We start from the raw sequence: 18,096 nt of genomic DNA, 5'->3' as shown, positions 1-18,096 counted from the left end.
TTTAATTTCTCTGACCTTTTTGTTTCTCATCACTAAAATGAGAATAATAAAATTGAGTATAATTGTGAGGATTAAGGATGTGTAACTTTTGGTATAGCATCTGGCATAAGCACATAGTAATTATTGTTTTCTATTACTCTTAAACTTTATATTGTACCGTCTAGCACGGTACATTAAATATATCCAGTAAATATGTGTTATATTATATAAACCTCTTTATTTCTTTCATAACCTTTGGGTGTTTCTTGATTCCTTTGGGATCCCCTATGATATCTATTTCTGTTTTCTTCATTTTATTTTATTTTATTGTTGTTCAATTACAGTTATCCCAATTTTTCCTCCATTGCTCTCCCCTGCCCCTGCCCACCCCTGTCTATTTCTATTTTCTACCTAGAGTAAGCACTTAATATTTATTGGCATTATGATTAAAAACAAATATAAAACTTTTAAGTATTTATAATGTAGTTTACAATGAATGGATACTGTCCAACAAAGTAAAAGTAGATGAACCTAAGTGATATATTAAAAATTCGAAAAGTCTAATACTAAATACTTTCAATATGTTATCAAAGTGCCCTTTTTATTCAGAGATTCAGGCTTGAATTTTGATCTGTAGATTAAGCTTCTAAATTAAAAGTCCTGGGATAACTGGAATTTATTGAATTTAATATTGGGGAAGAAATAATACTTGTAAAATTGCACTATTCTTGTAAGTTATTGTATCATTTAAAGATTTTATTTCAGAAAAAAAGTACACTTGAGTATTATGTATTAGTATTGTATTTACTACACATTTACATATTGAGAGGGGGTGAATTTTTAAGATATTTAAAATATTAAGTTTTTCCCAGAAATCTTTTTTTTTCGTGTTTTTATTTATCCAAAATAATTGTACTTCCATCTCTTAATTAGGGAGATATGCAAACCGAAATACTTAAATAAGACCTCAGTACGTCCTGGCCTGAAGAACTGTGGGGATGTTAATTGTATTGGACGGATTCATACATACCTCGAATTGATAGGAGCAATCAATTTTGGATGTGGTAAAAATAAAAACCCAACAACATCTTTTACCTGACATTTTTTATTCTTACGGCACCCATTAATTTCTTCAGTGGTTAGAATTCAGGTGACTTAGGTATATATAGAGAGAGATTCAGAGAGATTCTATAACATTTTGGAGTAAATGTACTAAGATTTTGCTGTAAAACAGATTTTGTTGATTAAACTATATTTCCCTTTGACCTGCCTACAGTGAAAATTAGTGGTGTAATTTTAAAGGAAAAATATGCAGTCTTAAGTAGTAGAAATAATTTAAGAATGCAATTCTTTGTCAAGTAAAAATAAAACTTATGAAAAATCTAATAGCCCATTTAATTTGCAAATACTGTATTCATACTAGAAATACTGTCTAGCAGTGTTTAAATAAAGGAAATAATTTATGAGCCTCTACGATTGAATGTAATAAAAGTGCCAAAACATTTTTCACAGAAGAAAGTTTTTTCACTCTAGTTTTCTCAAATATAAAAGTTGATGAATATGTATATTTTTAAATGTATTCTACCCTTCTATTAGCATGACACAAACCTTTTGAAGAAAGGTAATTCCATAGTTGCAAAGTGATAAGGTAATTAGAACCTTGCAACCCATGGTTTGAGAATAGTATTCTGCAGTTTATGTCTATGAAAAGACGAGTAACCATACAACTTCCTGTCAGAGATGATTTTATTTTATATAGAGGTAGATAGAGTTTACAGTCTGCCCTGAGGTCTTTGTTTTATTCTTTGTTTGCCCAAAGCATTGTATATTGGGACTGGCTTTTCCGAAAAGGTGTCGTAACTTCCTTAGCCACTAAAAGAAAAATGAATTCATTTTCTGTATTAGACTTCTAAAGTTAGCAAAAGTGGAGTTAATCAAAATTAAACAAATTACCCATTTCCTAGATGTCACATTTTATTGAAATTTCCTTATAATAAATAATAGAATTTTATGTGAGAACTAAGCGGCACATAAAATGTGTGATTGTGAAACAGGATAGAATCGTAGAAGCTCTGGTATAAAGACACTTAGAAATTGTTGGCTCACAATATATAGTCAGTGTAGATGTGTCTTTGTATTTAGCAAATGAATTCATAAAAAACTATAGATTATTTTGTTTTTCCTGAATTCCAATAGAACAGGCTGTATATAACAGGCCACATCCAGTTGATAAAGTACGGATCAGAGACAGAAAAGATACAGTAGAGGCATACCAACTTGCCCAGCGTCTTCAGTCCATGGTAAGCAGTCACCTCTCTCACTAAGTGATTTCTCCAAGTTACTCCTTACGCTGCTAAGTAAGGTATATCTACATCTCTTCTACTGTTTGGCAAATGGCCATTTAGTAGAAGAACATATTTTCTCTTGTATTTTATCTTGCTATTCACTTTTCTGGTTTCTGTTCAATTTCATGTAGGTTTATAAGGCAAAAACAAACCAAAAAAATCCTCAATTCGCTGGCAACCTTTACAGAGAAGGAGCATGGTGTTTTGCTAGAAAGGCCTTAGACTGCTTGGTTTTGATTTCTCAATCTAACATTTTTAACTATACAGTTAAGCTCTTTTTTTCTATTTCAGTTATTCTTGTTTAAGAATATCCATAAGATTCAGCTTTTTGGAATAGCTATCCAAAATACTTTAGCCTTTATTTTTTTAATTCTTGAGGTCAGTGAGTTCTATAATAGTTTAAAATTCATGAATCTTATTTTTTAAGAATGATCCAACAAGTCTCCTAAAAGGCAGTCATGTTGTGAACCAGTAAAATAGGTTAAATTGGTAATAGGTAGGATAAACTATAGTTGATAGAATGGCTATTTTTCTCAGAGTACTTGGGCTGTAAACCATTTCTACCTAGATTTACTTTAAGAAAGGGTGTTTTAAAATATAGCTGCTGGGGATGGTGCTTGTCAAACAGTGGCCTCTGGTATTGAGGTTTGCAAAACTGGATGTTAGTAATCCCCTTATCCATCTTTGTAATTTTTTACTGTTTGTATGAACTAAGCAATCTTTTTCTTTTTAAGGCTGAAATATAATTATTTTGCTTCTAGTTTTCAATGTTTTACCTCTTATTATGTATTGCAAATTTTCTACCACAAGTGACTAAACAGGAAGTCATTTTCTTGGTGGTTCTTTTGGTCATAAAAAATATTTTTTGTCTGAGTGTTTTAGCTCCCAAATAGTGAAAAGACATGAAAATTAAAGATATCCAAGTAGAATACTGAAAATAATCACTGATTTATTTCTGAGCAGAGTGCTAACTACTAAACATTAATCAAATAAAATTTAGTCAGGCATTGCTGATCAGGGATTATAATATTTTAATGAAGAAGTTGTTTTTTAGAAAATTAGTATTTTGGTTAAGTATATTAATGTGCTATGATTTCTCCAAGTTAATCTTGTTACCTTTTGCTTTATTTTAATCTCATCACAGCGCACCAGGAGACGTAGGGTCCGAGACCCATGGGGAAATTGGTGTGATGCAAAAGACTTAGAAGGACAGACATTTGAGGTAACTTTGAGCTTTTTAAGTGGCTCATTAGTGAAAGTTGTTTTGTCAATACATATTTGTAGAACTTAATGTCACAGATATTACACTTTTTTAACATGTATACATATATATGTCTCATTTCCATGTTAATTGTCTTCAGAACTTTGATTATCTATTCTCTAGCTCAAGAATATCTTCAAGGGTGCCAGGAAGTTGGTATAACCAGTTCATTTCAGTAAACATTGTTGAATGACATTCTGATATGCCAATTAAAATATTGTCTCAAGCATTAGATGTAATACAGATTTTGAAGTATTATTTCCACTATAAAAACTGTGGTCCTAAAAAGAAAATAGGCAGTGAGTGTGTGTACATAATATATCCACATGCATTCTACATATGTAACTTGTGAATAACTAGTGCAATAGAATGGTGTAATGAGCAAGGGAGCATCCTCAAAAGGAGTCACTCACACACATTTGTCACATCTGTCTCTTTACACAGTGTCAGATTTATTAGGGGAGACCTCCCCTATAAGCTGATAGAGTCACACATAAGTTATACACAACAGAGGGGTTATACACAAAGAAGTGAGCAGAGTGAGCTACCATCTCAAAGTCCTAGTCACTGGTGGGCACCTGCAGGTGGAGATATCCTGTCAACTTTGTCTTGTTCTCATGTGCCCTTAAATGTCGTTTTAAAGAAATATTTTTTATTAATTCTACTTATCAGTGTTTGATGGACTCTGATCAACTGGTGTTTTATATTTTAGCATCTCTCTGCTGAGGAGTTGGCAAAAAGAAGAGAAGAGGAAAAATGCAGACCTATTAAATCTTCAAAAGTACAAAGACCAATGAAAAGGTATAGTTAACATTATATAAATGTAGTTCTTTAACTTATTACAAATGATTAGAATATGTGTGGAAAAATACTTGAAAGAGCTCGCATTATATTTACATTAGGTTTAAAAATAAAGGTAAAATTTTTGAAATTTTTATATTTCACTGATTATGAATTTGGGTTACGTTGAGTACAAGTTTTAAATTTGTTCAGGTTCAATGAATATAGGATCTATAACCTATGTTGCAAAGGGGCCTTGTTATGACAGGTGATCATTTAATATAACTCAGGCACTATGAACGGATAACCTCATGAAATGACTGGTTGTCTCTTGGGGTGGTATTGTTAGCAAAGTATTTTGTTCTTTTATAATCTAAAATTTGTAACTTGTAACATTAAGGGACACCAAGTAAGTTCCATGCCTTGATTTTCTAGACCCCTCACTTTGTACAGATGCCCCCTTAAGTAAACTATAGTTTCGTCAGTGTCTCTTTTAAAACAAGACATCCAAGAATGCCACTGGTTATCTTCAAAGAAAAGAGCCCCGATACTTGTTGGTTGTTATGTTCCTGGGTAAGTTATGTAAAGCCATTATAAGCCTTAGGTCTTTGTTTATAAAATAAATAAAATAAATATGATGGCTAACACTGGTAGCTATGATTTAAACACTTCACATTATTAACTCATTTAATCCTCATCCCAACTCTGTGCAGCAGTTACTATTATCGTTCTCATTTTATAGTTGAGGAAACTGAAGGCACGGAGAGGTTGAGTAACTTGCTCATACCTTGTTAGTGGTGGGGCTGTGATTTAAGTCCAGGCATTAAGTATAAGCATCCATATTTCTAACCATTACACTACTGTACAATATTATCACCTCCTTAAAATAAAAATTAAAAGTACTAGTTGTGGTAATAAATGAGACAAACTGTGTAAAAAATATACTCATCCATAAGATAGGACTTCTCATCTAATATCCAGACATTTGATTTTTCTCAATCTAAACATGAGTCTTATATTTATTGTGATTTTTCAAGTCATTGTTTCAGTTTGTCAGGATTTTTTGAATCCAGATCCCCTTTTCTTATATAATATCCTTCATAGTTTTGAATCATCATGTCAGTAAATTTGTTTTTTCCACCATTGATCACCAATTAAAATGTTTCACTGAGATAAATGTAAACCTCAGACATTATTATTCAATCAGCTATGCACTACTAAAATGTAAGCAGACATCTTGCTTACATTTAGATAAAATCTGTTTGCATCTTTTTGGATCTACTAGTTTAGCACATCCTTCCTATCAAACGTGAAATTTAGGTCTACTTACCATGACTTACATTTTCACGAACCCATTATTATTCTTAGTAGTCACCTCTTCACTTGCTAAAGACTCACTAATCAACTATTTTAAATCTTACCTAGAATTTTTCTAATATTCAACATCTGATTTCTCTGTTTCTAAAACCTGCTTATATTGTGTTTTGAAATAAGCCCATTAATTCCCTACGCGAGGTCCACCGTTAATTCTTCCATTCTGTGCAGCTCCTCAGAAAACATGGTCTCATGTCATGGTTTGTCAGTGCTCTGGGATGCATGTGTTCTCTTGCTATTTTCTTGTCTATCTTGGCCTTTAGTTTCTTTTTATTAATGTTGATAAAACATTTTCTAATTTGAAAATCTTCTTTATTCAACAAATGTTTTTTGAATGCCCACAGTATGTCTGGCACTGTTCTAGGCCCTAGGAATACAGTATTCAGCAAACAGGGTGTGTGTTCTGGAGCTAACAGTCTCAGGTAGAATAGAAACTAAATAGTTCTGCTCTTTTTCAGCTGTGTTAACATGATGTATTCCTTGTTTGTTTCTTTGTTTTTTTCTCTGAACATAGCCTAAAGATCATTTTTATTCTTAATATATATCTCAAACCTTATTCTTTACTGGTCAAAGCCTTTCTAACATTTCTCTTAGATTTATTTACACATGTTTTTATATCTAGACTTGCTTAGGTGGCCCTATTCCCATCTTCTTTTTTTTTTTTCCACTTTAAAATATGAGTTTTTATGGGATTTTTTGTATACGTTAATTTCTTTAGCAGAACTGTTTGTCATTTATTCATTCAACAAATATTTATGAGTCCCTACTCTATGTTGCCTATATTATTGTACTGACAAGTATTTTCAAGCAACTTCCATCTTTTTTGAAATTTCTTTCAGGTCTTATGTCAGGGAATTGGATACATCTTCATTGAACTTTTTGAAATCCGCTTTCAGTGTAGGACACATATATATGGCCATTTTTAATGTTCTCTTTGGTTATTAATAGAAATTAAGACAACAGAATAACTTTCTCCCGAAGGTCCTGTCATTTCACCCCTCCCCCTTTTAAAAAAATCAAGTCCAAAAGACCAGTGCTGCTTTCCAAAGGGTTCTAAGGAATGTTTTAAGAAATTTTCCTTGTTTAATATTTTTCTCTCTCCAACAGTAGGTTTAGATTGTTGATACACATTTTCAAATTTATAAATAAATGTCATTTTCCTAATTTTATTGAGATTATATTAGAAATACATATTTTTCTTCTTTTTCAGCTCATTTGATCCCTTCCAACTGATACCTTGTAATTTTTTCTGTGAAGAAAAGCAGGTACTACCTATGCATCACTGAATGCCCATAAATAATGCCCTCCTATCAGACATAAAATACTTCTTTTTCAATACGTGCAAGGCATTTCTATGTGAATTAGTGAGCAAGGCTGGGCATATTAAGGGTCAGATGAGTCATACAGATGGAAAATGAGAGCTAGTGTTTTAAATGGTATGTTTTTGAAGTTTGATTCTCACTGGGCTTTGGTTGGTGGAAAGACCTTTGTATGATAGGTAAAGGAGAGGGGGTGGACATTCCAGTTAGGGAGAACAAACTCTTATTTTTATGCTCCCCCATTTTTTTTGTTTTTTTGTTTTTTTTATATTTCAGGAGCCATTTCAGGTGAAAGTGGCTTCAGAAGCACTTTTAATAATGGATTTGGTAAGGATAATCTCTTGTGTTTACTTAGTTATTCTGATTTGTATTCTTGTGTATTTTTATTGCAGGCATAAGAGAGAGTATGGAAGACCTGTATTTTGGATCTTAACTATCCTCTTTTACAAGGATTCTAAAAATAAGTCTTTTCTTTTGGAGAAAAGCCAAACAATTGCATGTTTCCATATTTTAGAGCAAATAAATTAATGTGAGTTTTTGCAGACTGTTTATCATCATTAACCCTATTTTATTTCCTATTATCCTTTGTCTGCTGCCTTCTAAATAACAAAAGAAAACTCATAATTTTGGAGTTTTGCACTAAACTACTGAGACCTGTAGTTGGGTGTTTATGGTCTTTTCCTATAGGAGTTTCTAGAGTGATTTTTTAATTTTGTATCTTTGTATCTTTCATGAATAGGGAAAGCAAATGGTATCTTCATTTTGTAAGTGAAAAAGTGATGCCATTGTTTGAATGTTGGTTTCAAAGCTTTTTAGCCAGCAGTGAATATAGGTCTGATATCTTAAGACTCTCTGAGCCTAGCGACTAGCTCCTCTAGCATGCTACTTTATATTAGAATAGCATAATTACCATACTGGATAAGTGCATTTTATTCTGATTTTTTTGGTGTGCTGGTGGGTTTGGGCTAATCTATCTTGTAATTTCTTTCAGCATGCTCATGTGTCTATGGCAGAAGTGATTGGTCTGTTAGGAGGAAGATACTCAGAAGTTGATAAGATAGTTGAAGTAAGTTCTCAATTTTAAAGATTTTAAAAATATTTTGTCCTGCTTCCATACCATAGATTTCAGTGAGTATAATTAAAATATAGACTTCCAAACTATGATATGAATGAGAGCATGGAAACGTAGAAAGGTATATATTCCCCAAAGTGACTAAACATTCCGTATATTGAGCACCTGTTTCATTTTACCACTAAGGGAAGGGGAACACTGCCAGGCCTTGTTTCCTCATCACCTTCCCCGGTAAAAAGCTTCAGCTCCTATGAGGCCAGGAAGCATGTGCTAATCTTATAGCTGAAACTTGGTTTACATCATTCTGTTGAAATTATTGTCATAAATAATAGAGGTCATTGAAAGAGTACATTTGTACAGATATTACATGGGCTGACCTGGAAAATTAACAATTATTATGACCTTGTTTAAGTAGAAAGTGGATCCACGCACTCTTGGAATATAATTCATTTGCAGGTTAAAAGCTCCCTGTGATATAATCAAATAAAAGGCTTTTGGCTTTAAATGTTTCTGTATCTGTGAAAGAACTAAAATACTGAAGTAATGGAATTAACATAATTTCAATGTAATCATACAAAGATTAATCCTTTATAGGTCTGTGCGGCAGAACCATGTAACAGTCTGAGCACAGGGCTGCAGTGTGAGATGGACCCTGTCTCCCAAACACAGGCCTCAGAAACCTTGGCTGTAAGAGGCTACAGTGTTATTGGATGGTATCATTCTCACCCTGCCTTTGATCCTAACCCTTCCCTACGGGATATTGATACTCAAGCCAAGTACCAGGTGTGTTCATAGGTATTATGTGTATGTGTTCTATAAATGATTGCACGTTCTCTTCCCCTCATTGCTTTCTATTATGTCAAAGTACTTCTAACATTTCTATTAAAGTGTTGCATTTCTGGTAATCTTTACATCTGGAGTTTTGAAGTAACTTGCATTTTTTTCTGATTACAAGAGTAATACATGTTTAAAATTTTGGGAAATCAGCTTTCAGTTTAATAAGTTTGACAAGCCATCAAAGTAACAGTGATAATTATTCCCAGAGCCTTTAAAATTTGATGGTAACAATTAGGACAGGGACTGGGAATAACTGAAATAATCATAAGTATAATATATATTTTGCATCTGTGACAAATACAGTTTTATTTTGCAATTTTATGTTTGATATGTGAACGTTTTGCTATGGGCAGCTGTTTGTAAATTATTAACATTGAGAACGATTACAGTTGATGGGTTGTGAGTATAGTCAGTAAATATATTCATGGGAAATAATAGATTTATTCTTTTAAGGGTGGGTTGAACACATTTTGGCCTGAAAATTTTATTGTGGAATGAATATATAAGTCATTTCATTTAGTTGCTATTTGGTTGTGAAGTTTTAACAGAGCTTTTTGTTCCCTTCTTCTCCATTAGATGTTTCAAGTGTTAATATTGATAAATATTGGCTTTTAAGTTTATGTGGTTGAAACTAATTATACTTTACTTTTCATTATAGAGTTACTTCTCCAGAGGTGGTGCGAAGTTCATTGGAATGATTGTTAGTCCCTATAATCGAAATAATCCTTTACCTTATTCCCAGATTACCTGCCTGGTTATAAGTGATGAAATTAGCCCAGATGGCTCTTATCGTAAGTTTTCAACAAAAACAACTTCTCCTTATTTCTGTCATCATTTCCTGGAATCTTACAAATCAAAGAATTTACAACTATATAAAACTATTTGATGGGAAAATTTGTGCCTCAACTGGGGAATCACTATTTGCCCTTTTATGATATCCTTCAAGATTCAAGTCCCTACTGTGTTACCATGGCCACTGGACAGAATGATTACAACATGAAGAAGAGTTAGGGCCAAGCAGTGTGTGTGTTAGGTACTGGAGACACTGGCACAAGCAATATAAATGCAGGCTGGCTTTCTCTGAGATGGTATACAAATGGAAAAAGAAAAATGAGTGCGCTGCTCCCAGCTCTCCGTGGCCTCTTAGTGTAGACTTAACAATGCCTGTTTTTATAGCTCAGCTTCCATTATTCCGTTATGAATTTTGTTGGTTTAGCCCATCATATGACTTGGCTCCTTTGAGATTTATGTCCACTCGTGGTCCAGTCAGCTCTGGCTGGGAATGAGTATAGCGGCCTAGGGAACGGAAATGTGGATGGAAAGGAAGTGATTAGAAGAAACAGTTGACATCTCTATGATCTCTCTTCTTTAGTCTTACTGCCACTGCTCTAGTGTACTGTCCTCTCTAGATAGTGCTGCTCGCTGCACAGTGTGCTCCTCCCCATTAGCTCATGAGCTCCTTGAAGGTAGATGTTATTATGGTATACTCATTTTTCTATCCTCGGTTTCTGACAAAAGCCTTGCATAAAGTAGGTGCCAAGTGAATGTTTATTAATTTCTCTTTATTCTTAATGATGTCACTCAAGTGCCCTCTCTTTGGTAAAGACTTCCCAGCACTGCTTCTGTGTCATTTACTATTGTTCTGTTCTTTGTGAATCTGCTGCAGTTATTTCCTGTCTTCATGGCCACTTTGTACCAGTAATTTATCTTTTGGGTGTGTCTCACTAAACTGTGCCCCCTGAAGAGCAGGAACTGCCTTCTTTGTGTACCTCTAGTAGCACCTATTCAATTACCTTCCACCTAGGAAATGATCTGCACACTAGGTTTTTGTTGAATGAATAGTGTTGATGTTAACTGTAGTTCAAATGCCCAGAGCACATATATACACCATTCTTTAGCCAGTATAATTTTACAAAAAAGTTACATAAGGCGGAATCACAATTAACTTTAATTTCTTAATCTCACAATCTGCTAGATTTGGGGAGTGAACCTCTACTCTGCTGCTGTTCAGAACAGTAGCTATTGGCTCCATACTGCTGTTCACCTTGTCTCAGCCTCAGTGTTCTCATTTGTTAAACAGGAGTAATGCTGCCTGCCTTATAAGAGTGTTGTAACCCTTAATAACCCGTGTTTTTAAAAAATTGCTAGAATGGAATATGTCTTGGTTTGCTTAGGTCACTCTCACTTTAAGCCTGTCGTTCTGGCTCAATTATTAGTAATGTTCCCTTTGACTCAAAGAGGCTTGGTTTGGTTAATAAATTGTATTATGTGATAATTTTACCTCTTACAGCTTCTTGCATAGAATTGTCATGCAAATGGCACTTTTTACTCTTCTTTATTATTATTAATTGCTCAACATTAATATGCTTGGTGGACCAAGTTTAGTCAGGTAATAAATACTTAATGAATGCCCACTCTGTTAAAGTGCTGTTCAGCTGGTCTGCCAAGCCATGGTTGTGAAAAGAGTGAAGGGAACTTTAAGTAATTAAAAGGAGATTGGAAATTTAAGAAATAGTTGATGAAAATGTGCTTCTTTATGCTTTTCTAGGTTTACCTTACAAATTTGAAGTACAACAGATGCTAGAAGAACCTCAGTGGGGATTAGTGTTTGAAAAGACAAGATGGATAATAGAAAAATACAGGCTCTCCCATAGGTATGTGCTGTGGTTTGAGATGGTTGCACATCTGCAGCATTTCTCATTAAATTATGTTTTAGAGAAAACCCAAGTTAAATATAAAATTGTGATGTATGGCATCAGAGATAGCTTATCGCAGAACTGATTAGTTTTATTTGTTTCATCAGTTTGTTTTCCTGTTTCTTCCAACAGCAGTGTCCCTATGGATAAAATCTTTCGCCGGGATTCTGACCTGACTTGTTTGCAGAAAGTAAGCTGCCTTCGTTTTAATTGGTTCCTTTGTTCACAGATTCTAAAGCTGTTCATCTCGATGTGTTTTCCCATGATGCCTAATGCTTCGTGGATACATTTTCTGTTTATTTCCTTTATTGCTTTTTTTCCTTTTTAATATAATTTCCAGGAGATAATTAGTAATATGTCTTGTTGCCTACACTTGCATATAGAAATAATACTATTTTAGAATAAATTTGTCAGTATTGGCTGATAAATTTCTTAGCAGGTTATTATTGTACACAATGGAGAACATTTTTCTCATTTTATTAAACTCAAAAGCACCATGCTTCCATTTAGCTTTAACAATTGATCATTTTTAAGAATGGTATTATAAATCTAACAATTAAACTTAAATGATCACCTTACTTTCTGGTAAGAGTCCTGAATTCTTTTATTTCACTTCTAGTTTTGTTTATGAATGTAATAAGTTAAGACCACCAGACTGGTAACATTTCTCTCTTTGTCTTTGTTCTATTTTTTTGTTTGTTTATTTGTTTTTCGGTAGCAGTTTGGAAATAGAAAATGCAAACATACTAAGTTTCTTTTTAATATTTTCACCCCCTTTTATTATAGCCGCTTTATCTTTGTTTTGTTCAAAGATTAACATGCACATTTCTCAGGAGATAAATAGACTCTAGCATCGTAATTTTGAAATGATAGAGTCCTGTGTTTATATGGACATAGATTTCTTTTTTTATCCTATAGGATTTTTTTGCTTTTTAAATGTAACAACTCAAAAAAGAAGCATAGTCACAAATTTGTCCTAAGTAGAAAGCATCACGGGCTTGTACAGTCTCAGGTTTGTTGCCTTATATAAATCATAAAGGAACTAAACTAAGCATTCAACAGTGACTTCCTATACTCTGGCTATAACAATTAGTGCACGCAGGTTTATCTTCAACCATATTTAAGAAGAATGTTTCTCATTTGAGCACTAGAAAATGTGAGATTTATCATTAACTAAGGATAGTAATATAAACCTTCTTGTACTTTTTCTGTGTTTAAATATAAAACTTTTCTTTTCATCTAGCTTTTGGAGTGTCTGAGGAAAACTCTGAGCAAAGTGACAAATCGCTTCATTGCTGAAGAATTCTTGACTCAAATAGAAAATTTATTCCTTTCCAATTATAAAAGCAAGCAGGGGAATGGAGTAGCTGAAGAAAACTGTGTTGTGGATTCAAAGGAATTGTTACTATAATGATTTTAAAGTAAGATGTTTTAATCTTGACACAATAGATTCTACTGTCACTTATAGCCTTGAAATTACTGTAATTTAGTTAGCAGTGGCACAGCTTTGATATTCTTCTCTCGTTCACAAAATCTGAACTTTGCCACATAAATCATGTGACAAAAAAGAGATAGGGACTTGTGTTCATATAGTGATTGTCAGAGTGTTGTGTAAACCAGGGTCTGCCATGGTGCTGCAGTCCCTGAGCAGTGTCAGTGAGCAGTGCCGCAGACTCTTGCAGACTGTCCACATGACTGTTGTATTCAGGTTGATAAGTGCAGTCTGTCTCTCAGTTTTATTTCTCCCCCACCAGTCATTCATTTTTTCTATTTTGTGTCTCATTAGGAGCAGTTCCATCCTTTCCTTGTGTTTTGGTGAGATGTGTTTATTATTGCAAATGAGATACGAATGGGTGGTCACTGAAGTAATTAATGTGGCTAAAAACCACTGATGTAATAAATCTTAACAACATGCTCTATGAGGCCAGGGATGCCATAAAGAGAAAATCTTAAAAATAGAGAAGAGACCTAAATGAGAGAATCAAATTACCTGTTTCTTAATTATAGATATTTGCTTCCATTTTATTTTATAACAACAATACTATAGGATATGCCATTTTCTCAGATATCTGAAATATTATGTATGGATTTCAGATACATAAGATACTTAGCTTCAACTGTGTGCCCATTTACATTAGTATGTGTATGATAAAGCCTCTTATAACTGCAGCACAGATCATCAGCACCCTCAAACGAGATGGTTTTTCCTCCTACCTGCTATCAGTAAAAAGAGGCAAATTGCAATATAGCTTAAATAAATCAGAAATTTAATTTTAAAAACAGAAAAGCCTTCCAGGACATACTACATATGCAGCCCAGTTTCATATACTTTCTGAATCTAGAACAGAGGTCAGCAACCTTTGCGTAAAGGGGCAGTAAGTCAATAACTTAGGCTTTGCAGGACACATACTATATCAGACATTTTAAATATATTTTTTACAACCTTTCAAATGTAAAATCATTCTTCACTGATAAGCCTCACAGAAAACATTGCTGGTCATTATCTTCCAACCCATGCTCTAGAGAATTGTAAAGAATTAGAAATTTTCTTCAGATGCATGAGCCTGAGACTCTGAAAGATATTTCATCATTTTCAAAGAACAAAACTCAAACTTGTGATTTATTACATTTAGGTACATTGTCAAGTAAAACTTCACAATTTTGCTGCCTGATTTATCCTAATAGGTGGTAGTTTATTTTTATTAACCAAATTAATTTATACCCATTCTCCAAGCATTCTTATTAACAACAGGTTTATTACATCTAGTCTGGGTGTGGTTCTGTATTTTCACCTTTTTTGGTGTTAATCAGTAGCTGAGGAAGAGTATAGCAGTATTGGAAGGCACAGTGAGCCAGTTTTAAATGACCTGGGTCTTGACTCAATCTTGTGGCTTTGGCAGATAAGGTTACCTTCTTTGGGCCTAAATCTTGTGTCTCTGAGGTCTCAGTTATCTTTCTAGGTCTAAACTCTTAAACTTCATTTGACTGTTTGACCACTCACCTGGAACTTTATATTTTGAGATTGCACTGTTCCCAAATTAGCAAATGTTTTTAAAGGAAACTGGTAGTATTTTCCATTTGTCTATATGCATTTAGGGTAAGCAACAAAACATAACTTAGAAAGCAATTACTTTTGGGACAGGACTGGGGGTTTAAGAGCTGTAGACCAAAAATCATGAAACTGGAGACGACCTACCCTAATTCTGTTACCAGCTTTGCTGTGTGACAGTGATAAAAATCACATAACCTATCTGGACCTCAGGGTTTTCATCTATAATTTAGTGGTCTAAATTTTATGATTTAGTATTTCTAAGTGCAGAAAATCTGTGATTCTGTAAAAGGTAGTAATTCATTTCTTTGTACTCTTCCTTTTGACATATTTTCCTCATTATACATTGGGAACAGATCCTAGAAAATGTCACTAACTAGCTTTTGTGATTGAAATTTCCCTATAATATTGATAAATCTCAGTGATGGAAAATAGTGGACATTTTTAGAAGTTCTATTCTCAAATCTGGGTCCTCTGCATGTCAGTGGTTAACTATATTTATTAAGGCATACTCTGAGGAGTTCAAAGATGTAATCCTCAGAGTTTAGAGCTTTGAGAACACAATTTTTTAAATAAAATATTTTTTTAGAAAGGGAAGCATAAAAATATCTCAGTCCCACTATCTAGTTCCCATGGCTTTAGATCTATAGACTTGAACTTAGTTCTTAAAACTGAAGAGGATTGCTGGGACCATCCACCCTCAAAATAAAAAAGATAGGCGGCAGCAGTTAGTTTTAATTTTCAGGTAGACATTCTTGTTCTGATCCTTAGTCTGTAGTTTCAAAACTCATCCACATATCCTACTGTCTTTTCTCCCTTCATCTCCCTTAAGCCCTTTCTTCATCTCTACTACCTCTACTTCTTACCTGTCAGCATGTAACTATGGGGTCATTTATTCCATCATTTCTTGAAAGCAGGACCTGAAGAATAGAGATGAACAGACCCATTCATATTTTCCAGAACCTGATCAGTAGTGACCCAGCCTTCTCTGTAATATTCCTCCCCCACAGGAGTGGGGTGAGGTCTGTGACATGCAGACTGTAAGCAGGATCAGAACCTCTATAGCTCTCTGGGCAGCAGAAGAGACTATGGCCTCAAGGTGCCAACCTCAGCAGCCTCCTGCTCTTCAGTCTGTCTGCTTCCTGTGTATCTTGCTGGGTCCTAACAAGGTGAGCTGTAGGACCTGAAAGAACTGATTGAGTCAGGATGCCCTAGGATTGATGCCTTGTGCTGTACCGGCATAAAAGCCGAATGACACCTGAACGCCTGAATACCCGAATACCTGAATACCTGAAATGTAGCTCCCTGCCCTCCAGTCATCAGCAGATACCAGTTAATGGATTTTTCAATAGGAATAAATCAGGATACACAAATTTTTTATTTTTTATTTTTATTTTATTTTTACTTTCCTCTACTGATAGCTAGAGACTAAATCTAAAGTCACACATTATGGCAGTTAAGAAAACTTACTTCACTCAAGCACAGAGGAAAAAGCACATACATTGTACAAATATTGTACAAATTTGATCTGCATCTCCAGTTTACCAGTAGTTTAATAATTTTCTTACAAATTAATACTAGATTTTCTAATATTTCCAGAAAGTCACTGTGGAGAATAATGTAACATACGTAATTCCTGACCTTTTCCTAAATGGTTTTTATGCATGCCGTTTCCCCAAACCATCCCCCAGCCTACATTTAAACTGTAATTTGTGCTTTCTGGTACTTTTCTAATCTTTTAGGTCACCTTAAACCCTTTCTGACAAGACGGAGAAGTGTGGTTCTCTCCCTCCACCACATTAATTAACTGATGATATCTTCTTGTTTTTATTTGCTTCCTTTGAATCTACTTATGAATATATTCATAAGGACTGTAATTTCAGGGGAAAATGCCTGATTTGCTATCTTTGAGGTTTCCTGAAGTAGTCTCTTAGGAAGTAAGAAGAATGTTAAATATGATTTTATAGTTTATATTCCTGTTTCATGGGGTACAACAGAACATTTGTTTTAACCTATGGATTATAAAATAGTATTTAGATTCTAGCATGATTTAAGTAGATTACTTATATATATCTTTAAATTTGTGGATTTAACATGTAAATTGTATATCATGATAAGTTTACTGTGATTATTGATAAACCTGTTGCTGGTTTCCCAAAATGTTATCAGTGTTTATGGATTTCTTTTATTAGTTTGAAATTTGGAATGTTATATAACAAAATATGATGTAAGCTATTTTGTACATTTAAATATGATTCCATGTTGTCTATATCTGTATTAAGGAATATTATAAATATTAATGTTCATACAATTATGAAAGCTTTTTCTCAAAATGTCTGAACTCTCTTCCCTATACTTAATTGTGACATATTATAAAATATCTGATTTTAAACTCTGGGATTTATCTCATAAAATTTAAAGGAAAACATTCTGAAGATTCTATATAAAGTTTTGAAAATAAAGTGATGAATAATTTTGTCTTTTTAAATTATTAGCAGCATACCTATTGAATGGCAAAAAAATATCTCATTAATTCAGCGTACCTTGGTTGAGCATCTATTATGTTGAGCATTGTAAGGGACACAATGATATGAATAAATCTTGGTCTCTTCTCATGAGAAGCCTATTTCCTAATAAGTAGGAAACACATAAAACTTGACCTGGATACCTAAGACTAAACTGGAATTGATTGTAAATGCCTATAAAAGACTTCAGGGATAACAAGTGTTTAGACAAATGGGAAATAACTCATTAAAATGTGAGCATTGACATTGATTTCTTGAAAGAGATCACCTTTAAATACCCTGGCAGGGTTCCGGTAGGTGACATTTGGGTGAAGATGTTCCAGAAAGAAGTGATATAGCACTGGGGACATGGAGGTAAGGAATGAGAAATATTCCTTATCCCATGTAAGGGTAGAGTGTGTGAAGATGTTAATTATGAAGATAATTCACATTCAACGAAAGATAACAGGAGGTACAAAGTAAGAGAAAAATCTCATCTTAAAATCAGAATTAACTCATTAACTAGCCTTTAACTTTTTAGTTAAAGGGTCATTTTATACACAGACACACATGCATGAGCCATGTACTTGAACAATAGAGATACTTACTGAAGAAGATACAAGAAACATTGTATATAGGACAATGATGCCTCATCCCCTTCAGAGTAGGCACCTTGGGACTTCACACCATTCACTGAATCACCATCAACTGCCTCGTATTTTCCTGAACCTTATCGAAGATCTGAAATCTTCCCTTTCAAAGTTGATTTTAGTTTTGGGAAAAGCCAGAAGTCACAGGGTGGGAAATCTGGGCTACAGGGGAGCTGAGTCACCTGGGTGATTTGATGTTTTGCAAAAAAACAGCGCAAGACGTGATGCAC

General features: G+C 33.9%; 1 protein-coding gene across 2 annotated transcripts in view; it reads left to right on the top strand.

Annotated features, from left to right (window-relative positions):
• MYSM1 (Myb like, SWIRM and MPN domains 1) overlaps window positions 1-17,627 on the top strand; it is a 44,696-nt gene extending 27,069 nt beyond the window's left edge. The window contains exons 8-19 of one of the 2 annotated variants that reach the window (XM_090269541.1): window positions 913-1,043; window positions 2,176-2,279; window positions 3,469-3,546; window positions 4,298-4,386; window positions 6,950-7,004; window positions 7,335-7,385; window positions 8,050-8,124; window positions 8,725-8,913; window positions 9,626-9,758; window positions 11,516-11,621; window positions 11,799-11,853; window positions 12,907-17,627. In XM_090269541.1, coding sequence (XP_090125667.1) covers window positions 913-1,043; window positions 2,176-2,279; window positions 3,469-3,546; window positions 4,298-4,386; window positions 6,950-7,004; window positions 7,335-7,385; window positions 8,050-8,124; window positions 8,725-8,913; window positions 9,626-9,758; window positions 11,516-11,621; window positions 11,799-11,853; window positions 12,907-13,074 — 1,234 coding nt within the window. In that variant the 3' untranslated portion in view covers window positions 13,075-17,627. Of the gene's footprint in view, window positions 1-912; window positions 1,044-2,175; window positions 2,280-3,468; window positions 3,547-4,297; window positions 4,387-6,949; window positions 7,005-7,334; window positions 7,386-8,049; window positions 8,125-8,724; window positions 8,914-9,625; window positions 9,759-11,515; window positions 11,622-11,795; window positions 11,854-12,906 lie in introns of both variants that reach the window. The other variant, XM_090269540.1, reaches the window with a different exon arrangement.
• The last annotated feature ends 469 nt before the right edge of the window (window positions 17,628-18,096 follow it).

This window comes from Furipterus horrens, unplaced genomic scaffold (assembly GCF_987537825.1).
Source record: "Furipterus horrens unplaced genomic scaffold, mFurHor1.1.pri manual_scaffold_3, whole genome shotgun sequence".
NCBI lineage: Eukaryota > Metazoa > Chordata > Mammalia > Chiroptera > Furipteridae > Furipterus > Furipterus horrens.
This window is presented reverse-complemented; position numbering and strand designations above follow the sequence as displayed.